Raw genomic sequence first — 21,994 nt, forward strand, 5'->3', positions numbered from 1 at the left:
GTATCATAACAATATCATATTCATACCACTGAGTCAAAATATTTAACTGTCATAGGTCTGGCCCAAACGATTGTCTTTGTTTAGGACTAGAGTGGTTTAGTACTACTTCTTTCCCCTGAGTGACAAGAATTGTTATGTATTACTTCCTATTGTTTGAGAGAATGTCACATATTTGTTTCTGTATAAATACAAAAATAAAGCTTTTCTTAAACTTTTTTTTTGTGTGTGAAAAGTAGTGTTATGCAGTAACATGACCATAAGACAATTTTAGAATCTTATGCCTTTAATATATTGTTTTTCAGAGTGTGGACTGGTAGATTTGTGCAGAGAATGTGTCTATGATGGGAGTATAAAGGTGTCTTGCAGAGCCATTCAGCTTTTCACCAATATAGCTATTTACATGTTAGTATCACATTGAGGTAAATCGTCTCGAAGTAGTCTTTATGCTTATTGTATAAATGAATCTTATGATGATGATATTTAGTAAAGTATCTTTATTAAATCTTTAATGTGTTTTGCTGCAGTGAAAAGTTTAATATAAGATATTGATTTGCAGGCACGAGGAACAGAAGAACAGCATTGTTTGTGAAGAAGCCCATTGCGCTGCTCTTAGTCTACTTCAGTGTGTGATCAGTGCCTCTCAGGTAGATGAATCTAATGGAAATGATGAGAGCATTGTTCCAAGTGGGCTTCGCATGTGTTTGGTAAGTTTGATTGGAAAATGTGTAACATTACGTAAGTAGTGTACCCCATAGGGGTTAGTGCCATCAGTGCACCTCACACAATACAGTGTAGGTATTACTTGAAGGTTAGTTGCAGCGTCTCTTTGGCCCCTAGCAACAACCCCTTTCATTCCTCTTGCTATACCTCCGTTAATATACTCTTGGTTTCCATTTCAGCACCGAATGACCTCATAGGTCCAGGCACTTGGCCCTGGCCTATATTCTATATCCATTCATCTTGTATTATTTTTTTTTCAGGAAGCAGCTTTGCTGGTTTGCTAAAGCAAGAAGATATAAGACTTGTTTTAAAGTTATTATGACCATTGTTGTATTTTTTTTTATGTTTCTTTCTGTCGGCTTTCACACTTCTTATTTGTACCATTGTTGTGGTTAATTAATTTGTATTTTGGACTTGTTCCTAGTCTTGCTATCATTATACTAGATTCATCTCAACTTTTGCTGTTGGAAATGAGGCCTAGTGTATCTAGTTTTGTTTGATCAATCATGTCAAGAGTCTGGAAGGGTTTCAAAACTCACCCGTAGCACCCACACTGACAGCTTTTGTGCATAAAAATTTGTTTCTTTTATTAATTGCTTTAATTTTTTTTTATAATACTGATTATGGTGTCTTTTTGAGGCTGGATACTTCTATTTAATTGTGATGCGTTAAAAAAATGGAAAAACAACTAAAATGACATGTCAAAATAACAGGTTGAAGTTAGCCATAAATTTTTTACAAATGTCATTTTATTTTCAGTTATCAGAATTCAAATAAGTTCATCAGAATCAGTAAGGGTTAATATAGAAACAAGTAGCCCTTAATTATTGCCTCAGTTCAGACTACATACTCAGTTTCCTGTAAATTTCATACTTCAATGTTTCATATTTCTAATATTGGTACAAAGGTTGTACAGATATAGTTGTGTAAGGTTGCTATAATTAACTAGTATACAACCTGCTGTCTAGTTAGAAGCTTAGTTCTGCATTTTATTTATTGTTATATTTGTCTTCTTAATTTCCATGCTGTTTCTGTTCTTTATAAAACAAGTATCCATTTACATTTAGTTAACCAATTTTTGCTGATAGCTATTAAACTTTTCTGTGAGATTAATATGTGAGCCATGGTGCAGTTTCATTAGTATCTGGGAATCATCAAATGTTGCAAGTAGTAGATTGAAGTTTATATTGTGTTTTTATGAAGAGAATATTGTGATCTATGTGAATATACAGCATTTTCATATCCCAATACTGTATCGACTGCTTCCATTTTATTCAGCGTTAGCCAATATTGTTTATAAAATCAGTGTAATTCTGCAGTTCTCTAACACCTGTCACTCAGAGTATCCAGAAGATCAGTTGTTATATAGAAAGATTGAAACCGATTGGTCCTGATAAGTTGTGTCAACTGTTCATGTATCAGGTAACATTTTTCTTCTTAAAATAGGTCTGTGCAGTCCTCCTGTCTCGGACAAACCCAGATATAATGTGCGATTTGGCCACTACTCTCACGGATGCATTAGCAGATAATATGCTTTCAGGTAAGTCTTGGGTTATTGTGTTGTGACTTGGTACTTTTTTTTTTCTTTTATGCAATCTCTCATATGCTTTCATCAGAACCCTTATTCTGTTTTTGCTCAATGCAGACATTAGAATTAGATAAATGAAGTACGCATTGATTTAATCACTATTCTATTTAAAGTCTGTGGATGCCAGCTTATCTGCGAAGCGCTAGCGTCTTTAGGAGGAACGCACGGAGATGTTCTCACCCCTCATCTTGTTACTATTCTGAAATTCATCCAGAAGTATACTCATGAAGCTCCCCTCAGTTCACACAAAACAAAGCTGTTGGTAAGTTATTAAAAAATTCTCATTTTAGTAAATGGTGTGAAGTTTCAGTACGGGAGAAGGGATGAAATAATTATTTCTCTGGGAATAGAAAAATTGTTAAACTAAAGAATGTAAGAAAGTAGCTATCTTATAGATTTTTTGCAGTCAGGTTTTTTGTGTATAGTATATGATTTTAGTTTTTTGTGTATAGTATATGTTTTTAATTGGAATTTCGAGATACATACCTCTATTAAAAATTAATGCTGAAGAGTGTTGTAAAAGCCCCTTGAAGGACAGGATATTAATAATTTGATATTAAATTACAGGTAACACTGGTTACATTAGTAATGCAAATATTCCATGGCCATGTATGGTCAACTCAAGCAAGATCTGCAGTTGTAGCCGCTAGTAAATGTGTCAATCAGTGGGCTGCATTTTGTATGGCTCGGCAAGCCTCCAGGTATGTTGTAATTATCCATCAGGTAACTTTCTTCAGGTTCCATGGTATATAACAGTAAGATAATTTGGGATCAGGCTTTATAATAAGTATCAAAGACCTACTCTTGAATAGTCAAGATATCTCACAGCTAAAAGTGAATCCATATAAATTCTTGCTTGAAGTAAACTGTACTTTACAATTTATTGCTCAATTTAGGATTTATCCACAAAATGTATTGCTTCTAAAAAGGTAATTTAGTAATAAAAAAAATCATGTCATGTGCTAGCTGATAAATGAAGAAGTATAAGTTTATTGTATTTATCTTGTAATGTTACTGTATTTCAGGTATGGACATCACAGCTTAGCAGGTGGAATTTATGTTTTGCTGAGTTGGAGGGTATGTTCTGACCAGCAGCATTTCTGGGTGTCAGCACTGACTGAACTCAGCTCTGGTGAAGCTAGCACCATAGCATTTACAGAAAGAGCGGGAGAGAGAGCGGATAATAGAGACAGAGCCGACAGTCTCACAAAAGCAAACTCTCATTTGCACAGAGCACTTTCATCTCTCAAGGTAAGTGAGGTGTACTTTATTAACTGGTGAAGAAAATCACCAAGTATTGATTTTTTTATGCGTGAACTTGTAGCCATTAACACATTGCACCAATAGTAGTGAATAATGCCCTCAGGAAATGCATCAAAGTCCCCCCCCCTTTTTTTTTTTAAAGATTTTCTCAGTTGATAAGTTTTGTAGATGATTTTGAGTGCATTTTAATATCCTAAAACATCTTTGGTCAAGTTAACGTAGGCTACGTAAATCTCAGAAAACTTTTGTACAATCTGTCATGTCGCGTATTCATAAGGGGGTACCACATTGAGATATACTACCATAAATACTTGTGTGTCACATATTTATAAGGGGTTACCACATGTTGAGATATACTGTAAATAGTTTACTTGTAAAGCAAGAGTCATTCTGAGGTATGATTTTGCTTTTCTGAATACTGTCTCCTTGCGCAGTGGATACTACTTGAAGTGTGCCTTGTAAACACGGTAGTACCAACTATTCTTAGCAGCATCTCTTGGCCCTGTTAGCATTGCCATCTGCTTATTATTTTCCAAATATCTCCTTTGGTATGGTATCTTTCTGCTTAGCTATCCAACTTCTCCTTCATGCTCTTATTTTTAATTGTTATTCAAATAGAAATCCTGTGAGTGAGACTTATAAGCCTCTAAGAGTTATACATAGTTGTCTCATGAAAATAATTTGTAGCGATAATGATGGCGTAGACAGAACACATTACAAGAATGAGTTTCCTTTCAGGCTGCAAGCACAGCAAGTCAGCCAATGACCTTCTGTCAAGAATATGTCAGACTTCGCGCAGAAACTTTCATGTGCCACGCTCAGTTACTTCACGCATGTCTCTCTCTACGGACTGCCCCTCCCCCTGCAATTGCAGCATCTCTAGCAACTTCGGCAAGGGATGATTTGCTCAGGTGTGGTAGAGTTTCTCAGCAACTTGCCAAGTCAGCCAGGGATTTTAATAACTTGGCTTCACAGTATGGAAATCTGTATCAGGTGAGTTCTCCAACGAGGCCCATATCTTTACAAAGATGATTTAACCTGTGGAAGTTGGCCCAAAACAAATATTTTATATAAAATCTAAGAATTTAGTCACAAATTGTATTATATATTTAAATTAAGGGACCATGATTAGCCTAGCTTTGCAGTCAATTGAGTTATGTATGTAACAATAAAATTATGTAATTGAAAGCCAGTGTGGTGAATTTTATATTTACTTTTCTTTTTTCAGTCTGTATTTGATGCAGATCCCCAGACTTTGTGCAATATTGCACTATTGCAGCAGGGGTCATTATTAGTGGCCCAAGGTATTGAGATCATTACAAGACCATCTGCTGGCCAGTTAACTGACGATTACACGGGACCTGACTTGACCACCATCACCAGCAAACTTGGCTGTGGGGATTCCGTAGAGACACACACCCTTATTGCTACCCTTGAGGAGGCTACTTCCATGGTGCGCCGACTGGCTCAGGTATTATGGAGTAATACTCAGTTTTAAAGCTTTAAAGAGTTATGGAATGATTTTATGATGGACTCCAGACACTTTGGTGACTTCTGCTTTGAAAGCTCTTTGGCATTCAAAATATATTACAGTAATACTGGTGGTTTCAGTGATATGTACAATGTGGATTGTTGCTAAGAGGGCTATTTCATTTATAGGGGTTTATAGATGCTGTACAATAACCTAGAGTATATGCATATCAAGTTTACCCAGCTTAACATAGAATTGTATTTTTACTCATCGTGGACTTGGGCCAGCTCAAGGAATTATGAAATTGCTTGGGTGTAGGTTTTTGTAAAATGGTTCCTGTCTTTGATATAATTCTCCTTTTTCGTATTCCTGTACCGTTTATATCCTTGAACACTGCTAAACTGTTGTTAAATTCCCGGGAAATATTAAGTAACGTCTCTATTTTTTATTTGCTTAATGCAAAAACAAGCAAAAATTTGGATGTATTTCTGGAAAAATCATGGATGGATTTGTCATTTAATATTCAAATATCTCGTGACCATTAAAACTTTTAACTAAGATATATTTATCTGATAATGAACCATTTTCCATAGTAAGGAATAACTAAATTTGTATATAATTGTAAACGTATCTTATTTATCACTTCTTGCCTTTAGGTTAGGCTTTCTCTAAATCACAAACTCATAATTTTTGTAGTGTCAAGCTATAAGTATTAATGGTGACCAGCACTTGTACAAGGAAGAGAAATATAAATTTATATTTTGATTATTTCCATGTATAAAGTCAAACATAGTTAACTCATTTTATTTTTAAGGTGTGCTGTGAAGTGAAACCTGTACGAGAGCAACATCTTCAACTGTTGCAAGGAATTTCTGAAGTGTTGACAAGCGTACCACTACCATATCCAAGATTCTTCTTCCAAACTTTACAGAAGACCACAATTACTTTAGCGTTGCTCCCACAACCTAGAACACCTGGAGACCCTATATCAGTTCAGGTAGGAACACCATAGCCTTTAAAGTCCAGTGTATCATTTTGGTAACTTTACAGAATTTTTTGACAGCCATGAGATTTCCTGCAAAGATTTATAGATTGTTGGTCAAGAAATCAAAACCCTTCCTATATTTGGACGCTTCCAGAATTTTGTCCTAAATTTGCCATAGTCAGGGACTAGAAAAGTACTTAATGGGTTTTGTTATTCTTGAATGTTTGTTTAGGGCCTTTTTCAGTATTAACATGAAGCGCTGGGGAGTTTTTGTAATAGTATCAGCCTGTGTTGTTTCCGGGTTACTTTCCTGATGTGTGCAAGGTAAACTTGGCAGAAGTGGGGAACTGGATACACTGCCTCTGGGAACTACATTATGCTGTAACTTTATATAATTTCTTTTCTTAAACTATTATAAGCATATGAGTCCATTAGATTTTTAAAATGGGCTCATAATAATTTAAAGCCTTTTATTTATGTTTTAAGTAAAGTGTACTGCAAACAGAAACTTCGTAGGTTCTCAACTGTTCCATTTGGGGTTGTGACTTTAATCTTGGATTGATGTGTATGAACTTATAATATGGAGGACCTGAGAATTAACGGGTTTGGGGTTTGGGATGGTTTTGTGCTTTGATACTGATGATTAGGTGTTGTAGCTGGAAGCTGAGTTGGTCCCTACTTGTGCATTAACCTCTTCATTACCGAAAGTTTGTTTGGAGATAGGTGGGTACCACCATTCAAGTCTACTACACCGCCCCGGGTGCATAAAGGTGGTACGTAAGTACCACCAAAACCCCTCTTTTCAGATAGGGACTTCCAATCATTCTGTAATTTCGGTTTGAAGAGTTTGGAGCAAAATAAACAGTATGACACGATGCCAGACGTATGATGAACCCATAAAAATATTATTACTGCTTATAGTAGTGTGTAGGTGACAGATGAACTGCGTCTCAACAAAAAATCACAAAACCAGACAAGCGTAAACATGTAATAACTTCTACCCAAGTATAAAACCAGTTGCATTATCATTTACTGTATTTATTTATTTATTCACTTATTACATTTTACAAATAAAAGATATGAACACCAGATAAATGAAGATAAAAATAAAGCCTTATAGTAACTTTATATATAAAAAACCAAACCAGAGAAAAAGCGAAAAAGCGATTTTTTCTGAGGACAAGAAACTTGAAAAATTAGTTTAGATACCCCTAAAGTTGTTTTCTGTGATGAAACTAATCTTAGAAAATGTAGAAAACGACATTGACCAATTTTTGAGAGATATACTAATAAAATTTGCGATTTCCATATTTATTGGCGGGGCTTTCACTTTAGTTGTTGCTCTTTTTTTTGTTATTACGTGCTTATTTACTGTTCTATTTTGATAATACTTTATGTGCATGTTCCAGGTGGATATACCAACATTCTGTAAGACTGAATTTCTATTCAAGACTGTAGTTTTCTCACCGACCACCAGTGTCCCTTGTACAAGGGACACTGAGTTTCACATTTTTTTTCATAAAATCATTTATTTTCCCTGTAGGATGATAAAACTCACAGAGAATATGCGTTATTATAGTGCTAATAATACCTGATAATTTCATTAGCCTGTCTTGATTAGTGTATTTTTGGCAAATATTTTTACGATCGGCACCCCTCCAAACTGGAGTCACTACCGAGAGATTCAGTTCGGCAGCGAACGCAATGTTTACATTCTGCTCACCCACCCGGTAAAGAAGGGGTTAAAATGGCCTAGAATGAGTTATCTCCACTTTTAACATCTCCAACCAATCATAACTTGCTTGGCATTCAGTATTTATGCACATTCTTTATAATAGCTTCCATGTTCCATAGAATAATTTGTACTTTACCTGATACATGAAAATGAATATGGAAGATATAGTCAACTTTGTTTCTAGAAAATTATAACTGTGAGTAGAGGTTCTTCAGTTACTGACATTCATCCTGTTTCATGAATTTAAATTTTGTAATATAAGAGTGAATCAGACTGCATATATCTGTACTATTCTTATACTTTCATATCTTATGGATTTATATTTTTGAGTTATGGTACTTTGAAAGTGATCCTTTTTGATACTAATACTTGATAGTTGTATTATGATGGTATTGTCTTGTGAAAACTGGATTAGATATATGTCCTGTGAAAAACTGCTTGTTTGTCACCAGCTCGGCAGATTTGAAAAGAAAAAAAACTAACTATCCTTTTCAGTTTTTATTCTGTTAAGTTCAAACACTTACAAGTGAAAATTTAATTTTTCAATTTGTCTTCCAGACATCATCACAGCTGGCAATTAAAGTAGAAGGTGTTATTGGACATGGTAAACGACCAGGTCTTTTCAGATCTGTTCATTCAGTTACATTGACTGTGAATTCCACAATTCAGAACCGCCCTCAGCATACGTTGGATGTTAAGGTAAGATTTTCATTTTGGTAATTGTAGTACACTTTTCAAGTACAGTATATACTTGAATAAGTGTAACATGAATGTAGTTGATTATTCAGTCTGTATTGTATCAGCACTGCCAGTGCATTTTAACTACTATTTGGTCTAGTTTGAATTACTTGGAGATGTATAAAAATGCACTTTAGTTGTACAGTACCTTAATGTAATTATTTTTTTTGTTCCAGACTGAGCCCAATGAAACTCTTACACAGACTGTTGAACCTCATAATGACTTTTTTGCAGCGCAATTTCTTCTCGGTTTTCCAATCCCTGGTCTCTATCAGGTAAGAAACTGGTCGGACATTTATTTAAATCAGGTTGCAAGTACTGTACATTATTTCACATTCATGAATTATTTTTTGTTTACAATGTGTAGTAATGGACAGTATTTTGCAAAGTTTTATGTTAAGTGGTATTGGTAAAAATTCAGATAGATATTGTATACATGATCAACTAAAGTTCGCTTGGATTAAATATGGTCTCAAATATTGAGGAAAGCGTAGGTTACATAGACTCAAGTTTGTGATGTAGAAAGGTGGGTCCTGGTGGGTTTATTTATTGGTCAGAGAATACAGCATTATAGAAACAGCTCATCTGAGACTTTAACCGTACTTATTTGAAGTTTTTGGAGAATACCTGTATATTTTTATTTCTTTATTACCCATATTTGACATATATACATGCATAAGTGTTTCAAGCTTTTCCAAGTCGCTTAAAACCCATTGCTGTCGTGAGGTTACCCGATTTATTTCCATAATTGCTTAGACTTTCTGTTTCATAATAGGGTAGGGGATTATATGATGGTTTGGTTATTGTATTTTAAGGAACTGAAATTTTATTTCATTTAAGGTTGACAGCCTCCACATTCAAAAGTTGTTACCAGCAGCATACCAATCCCAGCATTTTACGAATAGCATGGGATGCTTCTTGTAAGTCTTTGTTTCAAGCAAGCATTGGTGATTTGTTTTAGTGATCTTTTTCTTCTTGTCAGAAGTGGTTGGAAATAAGTGGATTTTGCTCCTCAACACGAAGTTCAAGCCGAAGGGTTGTTGTTCTTGATGTATTAAGTAGTTCACTGTTAATCATGGATGGTGCTTGACATTCTTGGAGCAATATTTGCAGGAAACTTTCCTTGCATTGCAAAAATGCTGTGAGTGGTGTATCACACAGCACAAGGTAACTACTTTGAAGATGTGCTGCCTCTTAAGTAATTAGTTTTTGCTAATTGCAAGTCTAACTTTTTGTTCCGATATTAGAAATGTTACTCTAAATGTAATATCAAGCAGTAAGAAAGTACCAGGTTAAAGAGATAAATTAGGAATATTCTCAAGTGTTTTTATTCTTTTTATGTAACATGGTTTGGAGTATATAAGCGAATTCCACAGGAAATGATAGTCAGAAATCCAAGCGCTTTCATCTTTACTAAGACATTGTCAAGGAGCGACTGAAATACAATTGTAGAGAAAGGTCTCAAGTACACAACAAGATCAAGAATACCAGATGGTTAATTGTCAAAGGAGTAAAAATTAAAAGAGATAATCCAGGATTATCGGATATCACACGGTCACAAACCTAAACAGATTGACCCTAACCGAAATTACAAAACAGTCCAAAACATGTAAAAACTGAATATATTAATTTTGTTGCTTAAATATTTATCTACAACTTTAAATAAACCAAGTTTAAATAAACCAAGACTTAAATTTAGAAAATTTTTATTATTTGACTTTATGAAACAAGATTCAATGATATTCCTTTTAACTGTCATTGCATGGAATTAGGCTCTTGCTTGACTCCAGTTAATAAGGATGGTCTAAATCTCTCATATGTACGAATAATGCATTTGATATTTGCCCAGTTCTCACAGAATATTGATGTTGTTTGAGACGGAGTATGTACATTGTATGATAACAATTGATTGAACTTTATTTTGAATTTTTGAGAGACTGGATCTCCTTCTGTCTCGTCAAAGTAATCATCGAAGTACAAAGTTTTTAGAAAATGTAAACGTAACCTAAATTTTAAAATGTGCTGCTGACAGAAGAACACTGGCCATAATTTGAAGATAGCCAATTCCATAATTCAGGTAATACCATTGTTTTTAATTGATAAACCAGCTAACTTCCTTGAGCATGTTAAATGGTTGTTCATCCTATGGGTCACTCCAATGATCACCCAAAACAGCTTGGGTGTCTGTAACTTGGGATGCTGAGTGCAACCATATCACCTGATTGAAAGGAGAGGCATAAGACGGTTGCACTCAGCAAGCAAAGTTACAGGTACCCAAGCTGCTTTGGACGATTGTTGGAGTGACCCACCACTTTACATGCTCAAGGAGATGAGATGGTTTATTCTATAGAAAACGATGGTATTACCTAAAATACGGAACAGACTACCTTCAAATTACAACCACTTTCTGTCAACAACACATTATTAACTTTTACTTTAATAAACTTTTTACTTCAATAGTTACTTCACTGTTTTTAGACTCAGGAGAATCAAGTAGGTTCTTGAAAGCTTCTGACCGGAGAGAGATGCTGTTGATGACGCAAAACACAGTAGATGGCCCCTTTCCCTGGTACATGGATGTGGAAGACCTGAGGAAGCCTGTCCATCGCTGCTTTGTGAGAAAAGTCTCTCACTCACAAGGAGGTACTGGATAGTCTCCAAACTGTGTAGAGATAGGGACCCTACTGACTGGTGAAGTCTCTATGTCTGGCTGACACAAAAGGTTGTACCAAGGAGGAATCTTTCTTGGTGCTTCTGTCAGCATGGCTTGAAGATCAGGGTACCATTCTGCAAGAAGCCACATGTGAGCTACAAGGGTCATCTTGTGGTTCTGGGAAATCATCCCTGTTGATAACTTGACAGATGAACAAAAGGCATAGATGTCCAGTTTGTCCCAAGGATGTTGAAGGGTGCCTTCCGCCACGGCCCAGGGATCTGGAACACCTTTAAAAAATACCTCTAGGTTTTTGTAATATCTTGTTGGAAACTGGTCTATTGATGGCCTTCCCCACAGAGGAACAAGTCTTTCCGCCATTTCTTGATGCAGTGATCACTCTGTTCCCAGAACTTCACCCTGGTGACTCTTACTTGTCTTACTTCACATTCTTCTTGCCTGGGATGTATCTGGCTGAGAGAACTACTGATTGCGACCACCCACTGGTGCAGTTTGTACTGTCAAGTTGTGAAGATGACGAGACACTAGCCTGTTGGTATCATAAGCTACCACTGTATTGTTGTCAGACATTAGTACCATGGAGTGCCCTGGTACCCTTTTTTGAAATTCCTTTTATGCAAAGAAGGCTGCTTTCAACTTCAGGATATTGACATGCAGCCATTTTGTCTTGGTGATCCCACACTCCTGATGTTAGATCTTCCAAGTGTGCTCCCCAGCCCATGTGCAAGGCATCTGAGAACAGTAGAATCTCTGGATGTGTGGAGAGTAAAGCCACCAAGCCAAGTCTTTCCTCACTTCTAATAATGGAACTGGGAACAAGGGAGGATCCTTTGCAGGGGACTAATACTCCTTTAGTGGGATCGAATGTTTATTTGACCATGAAGGGCTAGCACCTCATCATGCCCAGGTAAAGAAGTCTCTAACTCAGATTGAGGTTAGGTTTTTCCAAATTAATCATGATGCTTGAGCCATGACAAAATTGAGGAAGACTGTCCCTATGTTGGACCAACTTTTCCCGTAGCCTTGGGAACCAGAAAGATGGCTGTACAATCCTGTAGATATGTCCTTTATATTCTCCAAGGCTCCTTTTTCCATCATCTTCACTTCACCTTGAAGAGCTAGATTTTTTTCTGAACCTAGAGAATAAGTTGATTGGTGAAGAAGTCACTCTGTGATGGGGGTTTGGGAGGAACTTGAAGGGGAGTAGATATCCCACCCAAAGAACATTACTCAGGTCTCTGGCAACCCCTCACCCATGGCAGTGAGGTGGTGGGGTGCTCTATTGTCTACCTGGCCCTGCCTCCTCGCCCAGTCCTTGGAAGAGCAGGGTTGATAGGGTCGCTGCCGAGTTTTCTTGGATGGAGATTGGTGACAAGCCCCTCTCTTGTGTTAAGACCAAGGGTTTGTTAGCTATGAAAAATACAAATTGATTTAAATCTGTCATGTTTTGTATATGTTTTTAATATATATTTACACATACACCTTTGTGGATTTCTTTACCAAATGATTTTTTGCTATTCCATCTAACCTGAGGAGGGTTGGTGAGGAGATATTGTACATTTATCAATGATTCAGGAGCCAGTAAAAGTGGACATGGATAATGTGACTCGGGTGTAGGTTTTGTAGTGGTGGTGGTGTCCAATAGCTTTTTAATATTTGACATATCCACCCAGAGTTCCTCTTGACCTGTAATGAAAAACAAAAGTGAGAAGATCCACAGGTTAAGACTCCTTTGCTTCAAATGTACTACTTCTACAAAGTTCAAGCCTTTTGCAATTTTAAACACAGATTATTGAATAACTATAATTTCTCACACAACTGATTTACATAAAATTTATCTAAGAATTCTGATAAAATATGTAAAATGCTAAAATATCAACATTCAAAGCAGTATTTTATATTTTTTATCTTTTCTACCTTCAAATAGAGCATGTTTCCCAGCTAATTTGCAAAATTAACTAACAAACAATACAATTATTACAACAGCTGAGTTTGCCTTAGGGATTTGGGTAAATTGATGGGTACATGTAACATGAAACTTGTATGTAGCATAATATGAATGCATTATTAACATATGCTTTTCATAAAACAGGTGAGTGTCGACACATCGGTGACAGATGATAACGACGATGCTTGGCAAACGGGCCCAAGACACACGCTAAATGTTAGATCCCAGGAAGATCCTTCTAGTAAAGCCAGTGTACCACAAGCTCCGAGGCCTGCACCACCAAGCCAGTACATTCCACCTGCTGCACAGGGGGCGTCTATTCCCCCGCCAGGCGTCAGTACTTTACCACCTCCCACACCGGGGACGAGTGGACCTCCGGCACCACCTGCACAGCAGTTCAGTATCCCAAGACCTGGATTACCATAACTTGCAGTTGATGTGCTAAATTTAAAATTATGTATTTTTTACAAAGAACTATAAAACTATTTTAAAATCTCATTATTATTTACCCTCAAATCAGAAATGGATCTTACGCAACAAAATGAGAAAAAATTACTCCTGAGATTAGTATTATCCAGACCCTTCCCTGATTATAGCATCAGTGTCAATTTATGCTTTCCTTCTTGTCGGGATCAAATTAAATGACAGTCCGTTTAACTAACGGCTCCCCCATTACCGATTCCCCAGCCCCCCCGCCAAGGCTCCTTATCTATTCTCCAGTCCTGCCCTCCATCCTCAGGTGGCCCTGCAACCTCCCAGGTCACTCCTCACTTATGGTGTGGGGAAATCGGTAATCCCAATATTTCAATGGTCACATGACCGTTCTTTCCCCTCTTTTACAAAGCTCTGCAGTCGAACAAGTTCTGTTTGCCTTTCTGCTCAAGGTCAAACCCTTCATTGTTCCGATACGTAATACAAACCCTCGGTCCTTTAACAATAGGAAGTAGCTAGCGGCAGCTGAACGGTCGTAAGCTTCGAACAAGGGGAGAACGGTAGTTAACTGCTTGTCCGACAGTCGCGCGGCAAATCACTTTTGCTTTCGGCCGCGGGTGTGAAGGACGTGTTCGTCATCGCTCTCTGCCCGCTTCATCGTCGTATGCTTTGTTTTTTATTGTGTTTTCTACTAATGGTTTGTTTGACTTGAAAATGAAACTGTAAGTACACTGTTTTTCATTTTCATTACTTAATTATGAACCAACATGGAGTTATCGCCGTAGATGCGGCGATTTCCTCTCTTTTCATGAATTGAACCCTTGAATTATGTCTCGGTGCCGAGGGTGGGCGCGCTCGCGCCGAGTCATGTATTTTGGGCGAAAGTGTGTAATTGAAAAATGTAAGTACTCTTTTCATTATATTTTTGCCCTGTGCGTTCGTTATCGAGAGAGTGATTGCTCTCGGCACGAGCCTTTTAATTTTGTATAATAGAATGCAATGAAGTGGATTCGCAATTGCAATATTCTTTTCATTTTCATTTATTTATTTGCATGAAATTTAATTTGGATCAATTTTCGTTCTTACCCGGGAATTGATCCTTACGATTTTTTTTTTATGTGAAAATGAATCGCAATGTCAGTATTCTGTTTCATTTTCATATATATTTTATGATAGCATCATATTATTGGATCAAGTTTCCGTTCTTACCCGGGAATTGATCTTTTCCCCTTTAAGTTCTATGAAGTGAAGCGCAAGGGCAGTATTCTGTTTCATTTTCATATTACTTTTCACTGCTGTGCGGGGGTAGGGGAAGCGAAGGTCTGCGGGAAGTCGTCGGAAAGCTCTCCCGCGACTCCCTTGGTATCCGATTCTTCGTCTTCCTTCCTGCCCCCCGCTCAGCTTCTTCGTTGTATTTTGTATTTGGGGTCTTCCTTGCGTTCGGGGTGGGGCATGTCTTCCCCCCGTGCGTGAGGGAACCCCTCTTACTAATCTATCTATGTTACCGCAGGTGCTACATCCGTGGGAGACGACCTTGGACAGGTATGGACCACCGCGGAGGCAGGGCGTGCCTAGCATCCACGGGCTGCTGCAGCGTCTAGCGAGGTCTGGGGCGGTCTCCACTACTACCACGGCCGCTTATGCTGCTCCCCCCCCTCCTGGTCTACACTCCCCATGCTGTGTCGATGACGCCGTCTGCCGCTACTAGGGCCGCAGCCGTACCGAGGTGGGGTTGCCGCCGCCGCCTGTTTTCTTCGTGTTGCCTGCCCCAGACTTCCGCTGTTCCAGCAGCTCGCCCCTGGACCGGCCGCCAGGACCCAGGTTCCGCTGGCTGCCGATGATTCTGCGAGGAGATCGCTGGGCCTGCCGTACCTGCCGCTGATGTGATTCCGCTGTTGGCTTGGCTGTCCCTTCTGGGTCTACCGCTGCCGCTGTTCCTGCCGCTCCTGAGCTGGTTGCTGTTCCTGTCGCTCCTGATTCCTGTGCCTGTCCATGCTGGTCCTGCCCACGGTGTGTCCTTCCCCAGTCCCAGGTCCTTCCGGACAGGTGCAGTCGGGCCCTGTTGCTTCGGCAACTGCCCCGGCTCCCTCCTGGATGGAGGACCTGACGACTGTCCTGCGAGAGCTGACGAGGAAGAGGAGAAGAGGAAGCTGTCATCTTCGTCTTCATCGTCTGCTGTTGCCTCTTCCCCTTCGACTTCTAAGGCCCATAAGCCGAAGAAGAAGAAGGCTGCCTTCCCCCTAAGAAGTCTCCTTCGGGAACTTCTAAGGGCCCGTTCCACCACCCCGGTGGGACGGGGGGGTCCTTCTGCTGGTCCTCCTGCTCCTTCGGGCGGGAGCGGGGCCCGTCTCCCTTCCGTAAGGAAGAGATAGACGGGGACCGAGGAGTATCGGTTAGCTCTGGTACTTCCTCGCCTTGTGCTAGCGGCGATGCTGCTACGCCAGGTTCCGGCTCGGTCTCTCGTTCGCGAGAGATCCCGAGTGTACGTTCTCCCTCGGGAGACCGTGCAGCCAAGTTTCGGCGCCAGAGTTCGCTCGGCGCCAAGACGCGGCACGGAGCAGAAGGCTGGTGAGAGACGCTCAGGTGACTCTTGCCAGGCCAGCGGCCGCTCTTGCAGCGACCAGCTGGTAACCCGGGTTTTCCCCCTAAGAAGGCTCCTTCGGGACCTTCTAAGGGCCCGTCTCGCTCCGGCGATTCGGGGAGCTCTTCTGCATGGTCCGTCCTACCTTACTCCCGCGGGAACAGGGGCCCATCTTTTCTTCTACCAAGGAGAAGAAGACGGGGACCAGAGAGTACCAGCTTCGGCTGGCACTTTCCTCGCCTGGTTCTAGCGGTTCTGCCGCTAAACCAGGATCCGCCTCGGCTTCTCGTTAGCGAGAAGTACCGAGTGGACGGTCTCCCGCGGGAGACCGTCCAGCCAAAGTCTTGACACTCGAGCTCGCTCGCCGCCAAGACCGAAGCGCGGAGCAGAAGACTGGCGAGTGTCGTGCAGACGACTCTCGCTAGGCCAGTGGACGCTCTCGCAGCGACCAGCTGGCTGCTCGGGTTGACGTGACGGTCGCTGACCAGCCACGGGTTGAGGCGAGGAAGGGGTCCCCGCGGTCATCTGGTACCAGCCACGGCTGGTACCAGCGGCTCGACGCGCCGAGAGGACGCTCGCCGGTCTCACCGCGACAACGAGCCTAGCAGGTCACCTGACGCCGCTCCCATCGGGACCGGGCGGAGACGGTAACCAGCAACAGCTCGCCTGACGCTAGAGATCAGCGTCGACGTTCTCAGCCGAGCCTCTCGCCCCAGGCGAGCGGCAAGGCTAGGCCTGCTGCTCGATCGCCACTGCGGGTGGACGATCAGCAGCAGCCCTCCAAGCACGCTGGTCCTGCCAGCGAGCTAGGGGGGAGCGTCAGGTCTGCCTCTCCTGTACCTTCAACCTCCTCGGGCTACACCGGGAGGAGCGATGGTACCTATGAGTGATCGCAAGAGGTTCGCCGCTCGCGATCCCGCTATGACGCCGTATGGACCAGGCACGGTTCTAGGACCGACCAAGGACATACGCGCAAGTAGCTCGGAGGCGACCGTCAGGGGCCTGCCGCTGTTCCTCCTTCTGAAGGAGGAGTATCTCGGGATCTGTTCTTGTTGGAGGGACTGGACGGTCCTACTCCGCAAGACACGGTTACTCCCGAGATACAGAGGAATTTGCAGAAGTCATTAAGCTGATTCGTCAGCATAATGACCTTGCGGAAGGATTGCCGCTCCCACCAGCAGAGCCCACGTCTCTGCTCGAGTCGGTTTGGGGCCCGAGAGGGAACCCAAACCGACGGTGGGTCTGCCGCGATCGGAATTTGCCGATTCTGTCTCGAACCAGTCTCTCTCGTCTCCGGACAAGAAGGCTCTCTCAGTTCTGGCCGGTCGATGAAGCTACTTCCACCTCCTCTACTGCGACAGCGGCGTTTCTACGTGTCTTCGGACACCGTATTTGAATACTCCTTCGGGTCCTCCTGAGAGGTTTCGACCTCGACGAGGACTGGAACGAGTCGGAGGACGGTATCGGCTCTCTCCTGTCAGGTGTCGATCAGCCCCACCCAGACGACGTTCACAGTGGCGGCAGACCCTTACCTACAGTGAGAGTTCGTAACCCTCCGCGGGAAAACGTTTTCTCCTGACGATACGTTTTCCCAGACTCTGAGAGGCCATCGCCGCAAGGCGATGGCTGTTCCTACTCTTCTCCAACTGCTAGTTCCACTGGGAAGGCGAGCGAGTATCCAATTCCTCCCCCCTTCCCCTCTCCCTTACGGTTACGAGGGAAAGGGGAGGGATCCTACAGAGATTTCTCTGTAGGATCCCACGTTCGGGACTGCGCTACCGGGGGGACCTTCGGGTCCTACCTGACGTAAGCCCCGGTCGTTGAGGAGGAATCCTGCCCCATTCTCGATTTCTACGGGAAATCGAGAGGACCACCAGCCGATATCATTTGACGAATTCGGTGGGGGTTTCGCAGACTGCTTAGAATTTCTACGGAATTTCTAACGCATTCAGTGTTCGAGTTTTACGATCTCCAAACACTTACGCGAGACCACGGTTCAAAGTGAGCGAGACGAGAATCCCCGATATACACGATAATCGGGAACCTCGCCTATGCTCGAATTCCTGGAATTTCTAGCATTGGGAAGAAGACTGCTGCTGAAGAAACTATCTCACAGTAGGCGACCAACCTGGACTAGAGAAGATCGGACGGGAATATCCAGTTTGGCTTGAACTATCGTCTTAGTATTCTGTTCACCATTGAAGCTTTCCTTCGAGGAAGACTTCTCCTTCACTCTCTTTGATAGAGATCGAAGGTGGTCGATCTCCAATCCTTATTTTGTTTTCTTGAAGGAAAGAATTTAGGACGGAGATCGTTGTTCAGAATCCTACAAATATACTACGTATATTAACCTCGCGACATGATTCTACTAAGCAGTTGAATTGTCCGAGGGGTAGGCGCATATCCTAGTTAATCTACGGATTGCGACTTATAAGAGAAGTATTCTAATTGAACTGCAACTCGGGGTTGCCTGCAACCTCCAGGAGTTTTCAGTTTCAATTTTATTTTATACTTATGGTTTTGTCATGACAACACCATTTCAACGTTTATATTTACCGAAATTCGTTTCGCCTAAATATAATTGCTCGAGCATATCTTTTATGCTCGGTATTGTTTTCTAGCCGAACGCATTCCTTCATGGAATAATGGATTACCTGGCAACTCAGGATGACGAGTCAGCGAGAGCTCAGGCTCAACTACTGCGTATTGAACTGCCTGATAGCAGCTCAGTATCAGCTGGGCCTCCGATATGCACGGTCATGTATGTCTCTCTCTGCCCTGCTTTGATTGACTACCGAACCGTATCTCTGCCCAACAATCATGGACTTAGGTCTCTGATTAACGGGGATTCTCGCAATAATGAAGGACCATCTACTGCTGTGACGCTAGATTCCATCGCCTTCGACATTGCGAGAATTTTCAACAGAGATATCTCTTGGACTCTTTCATCTTTCTGTTTACCGCACGGTAACAGAAGTCTGCTACAAGTCTCCCGCTGCATCGCACTGCGATAATGCGAATGATTTTGCAGACATCTGAGTTTGTCTTCAAAATATCTCTTATTCGTAGGTGTACAATTGTTCATTGTTCAACCGAATTACGAGATGTGTCAGAAGACATCGCCTACTCTCCGACCTGACAGCTCTACTTCCAAATGTTCAGCCCATGAGAAGCAGTTCTTCAGGCGGCTTCCCCTGTGTTTTCATTACTGAAGAACGCCCCGCTTTCATTGCAACTACGACTTCTCACCGGACAGCAATGAAATAGCGGTTAGCGTTTTCAGTCATTTGTAAGCACAGGTTATGAATCTTGAGAATCCTTCTCTCGATTCATATGTGAAGACGTAGGTTGCATTCAATATCTACCTTCGTCTTCAACGGTACATAGTGTTGTTTCTCCTTAGCTGAGATTTAATAACCATGAGATGTTTTACCTTCAGGGACCTCGGTCTCTAGAAGGTAATTGACTTTCGCCTGTTGGGCACATGCCTTAAGAGAATCATCACCTCGCTGTCCGGCATTGGTGACAAACAAATACATTATTTGTTTGGTCTCTCGGCTAACCTTTAAAGGCGAAGGTCAAGTGACTTACTCGGATGCTTTGACAACTTGCCTCCTACCGAACGCAGTCAGTCGGCGGCTGTCAGAGCGGCCGAGTCAGTTACGAACTACGCTGTTGACTTAGTTCGGTTGTTACAGAGCAATCATTACTTCGTTTTAATAGTTTGTCACAGTACCCATACCATTGACACCCACCATGGAGTGTCGGTGTCCTATCCACTACCGAGAACTTCGCTGCATGGGGATAGGAGGATGCGAGAGACTTCGTGGCAAACGGACAGACCAGTAGGGGTACTGGACATCACCGAAGTAGAGAAGAGGGATAGGTCATGCGACTATTTCCTTCTTTTCCTCTGAGGAACTGCATGACTTCTCCTGCGAAGTCAAGCATCCAGGGGATGGGGATCCGTGACGCTCGATTTCGTACCGAACTTCGTAGCGAAGACTCAGAAACCCTTCGGTCCCTGACGATTGGTTCGAGTCGTTCACAATCCCCTCCCTAATGGACTTCACCCCGCCTTCGATGCGAAGGAGATGCTGCCTTGTCCGCAAGAACTTCTCCGTGGCACAGGTACTGAAGGCAGGGGTCTGGTCAACCAGACCACATGCCCTTCCTTCCTTCTACCTTCGGGATATTGCCCACAGGTCCTTGGATCTTTTTCCTTGGGACCCGTGGTGGCTGCTCAACACGTTGTGTAGCGAACCCAGACCCTCGCAGGCTGAACAGCATCGAGTCCTGGTGTGACCATAAGAATGGATGAGTGAATGAGAGTGTGACTGGCTCCTCTTCCCATACTCTTCCCCCTCTACCTGTAGTTAGAGGGACACGGTCGTCACCCTGCTGGATAAGGGACAAGATGCAGGTGAGCTACTCAACAGAGCCCCATCCTATCCCTTTCACTAGGGATAGGAGCGTATATAACCACTTCCTCCAACAAGGGGGAGGAAGTGGATGCCAGCTTGAGACAACCCATACTTTATGTTGCCTCTTGCAAACAGGAACAAGTTCTTGCTTGCTGGTACGAAGAGATACGCTTGCCTCTCTCTTAGTACTCGGCCCAGAGGTCTGACCATTGATCCTGCGGTGCACACCCCGATCAATCGGACAGAGGCTTGGATCCCTCCCTCGCTCTTACGACCAGGGAGGCATTCCAGGGATGGACGAACACCAGTCTGTTCATCAAAGACTCAGTTGTTCCGATACGTAATACAAACCATCGGTCCTTTAACAATAGGAAGTAGCTAGCGGCAGCTGGAACGGTCGTAAGCTTCGAACAAGGGGAGAACGGTAGTTAACTGCTTGTCCGACAGTCGCGCGCCGCGCGACTGGGAGGTAAACAAATCACTTTTGCTTTCGGCCGTGGGTGTGAAGGACGTGTTCGTCATCGCTCTCTGCCCGCTTCATCGTCGTATGCTTTGTTTATATTGTGTTTTCTACTAATGGTTTGTTTGACTTGAAAATGAAACGTTAAGTACACTTTTTCATGTTTTTCATTTTCATTACTTAATTATGAACCAATATGGATTTATCGCCGTAGATGCGGCGAGTGTTTTCTACTAATGGTTTGTTGACTTGAAAATGAAACTGTAAGTACACTGTTTTCATTTTCATTACTTAATTATGAACCAACATGGAGTTATCGCCGTAGATGCGGCGATTTCCTCTCTTTTCATGAATTGAACCCTTGAATTATGTCTCGCCGCCAGGGCGGGCGCGCTCGCGCCGAGTCATGTATTTTGGGCGAAAGTGTGTAATTGAAAAATGTAAGTACTCTTTTCATTATATTTTTGCCCTGTGCGTTCGTTACCGAGAGTGTGATTGCGCTCGGCACGAGCCTTTTAATTTTGTATATTAGAATGCAATGAAAGTGGATTCGCAATTGCAATATTCTTTTCATTTTCATTTATTTTATTTGCATGAAATCTAATTTGGATCAATTTTCGTTCTTACCCGGGAATTGATCCTTACGATTTTTTATGTGAAAATGAAATCGCAAGTGCAGTATTCTGTTTCATTTTCATATATATTTTATGATAGCATCATATTATTGGATCAAGTTTCCGTTCTTACCCGGGAATTGATCTTTTCCCCTTTAAGTTCTATGAAGTGAATCGCAAGGGCAGTATTCTGTTTCATTTCATATTACTTTTCACTGCTGTGCGGGGGTAGGGGAAGCGAAGGTCTGCCAGGAAGTCGTCGGAAAGCTCTCCCGCGACTCCCTTGGTATCCGATTCTTCGTCTTCCTTCCTGCCCCCCGCTCAGCTTCTTCGTTGTATTTTGTATTTGGGGTCTTCCTTG

At 41.9% G+C, this 21,994-nt stretch overlaps 1 protein-coding gene across 1 annotated transcript; it reads left to right on the forward strand.

The window, feature by feature from the left end:
* Positions 1 to 302: 302 nt before the first annotated feature.
* On the forward strand, positions 303 to 13,615 carry LOC135205807 (integrator complex subunit 7-like; the record flags this gene model as incomplete). Its single annotated transcript, XM_064236964.1, is given in 12 exon segments — positions 303 to 402; positions 557 to 704; positions 2,167 to 2,260; positions 2,422 to 2,570; positions 2,876 to 3,009; positions 3,334 to 3,559; positions 4,310 to 4,564; positions 4,800 to 5,042; positions 5,857 to 6,039; positions 8,321 to 8,461; positions 8,677 to 8,775; positions 13,267 to 13,615. Coding segments are annotated over 12 exon segments (2,054 nt in total), but the record flags the coding sequence as incomplete, so codon positions are not given.
* Positions 13,616 to 21,994: the final 8,379 nt, after the last annotated feature.

The sequence above is a fragment of the Macrobrachium nipponense genome, chromosome 24 (genome assembly GCF_015104395.2).
Source record: "Macrobrachium nipponense isolate FS-2020 chromosome 24, ASM1510439v2, whole genome shotgun sequence".
Taxonomy (NCBI): domain Eukaryota; kingdom Metazoa; phylum Arthropoda; class Malacostraca; order Decapoda; family Palaemonidae; genus Macrobrachium; species Macrobrachium nipponense.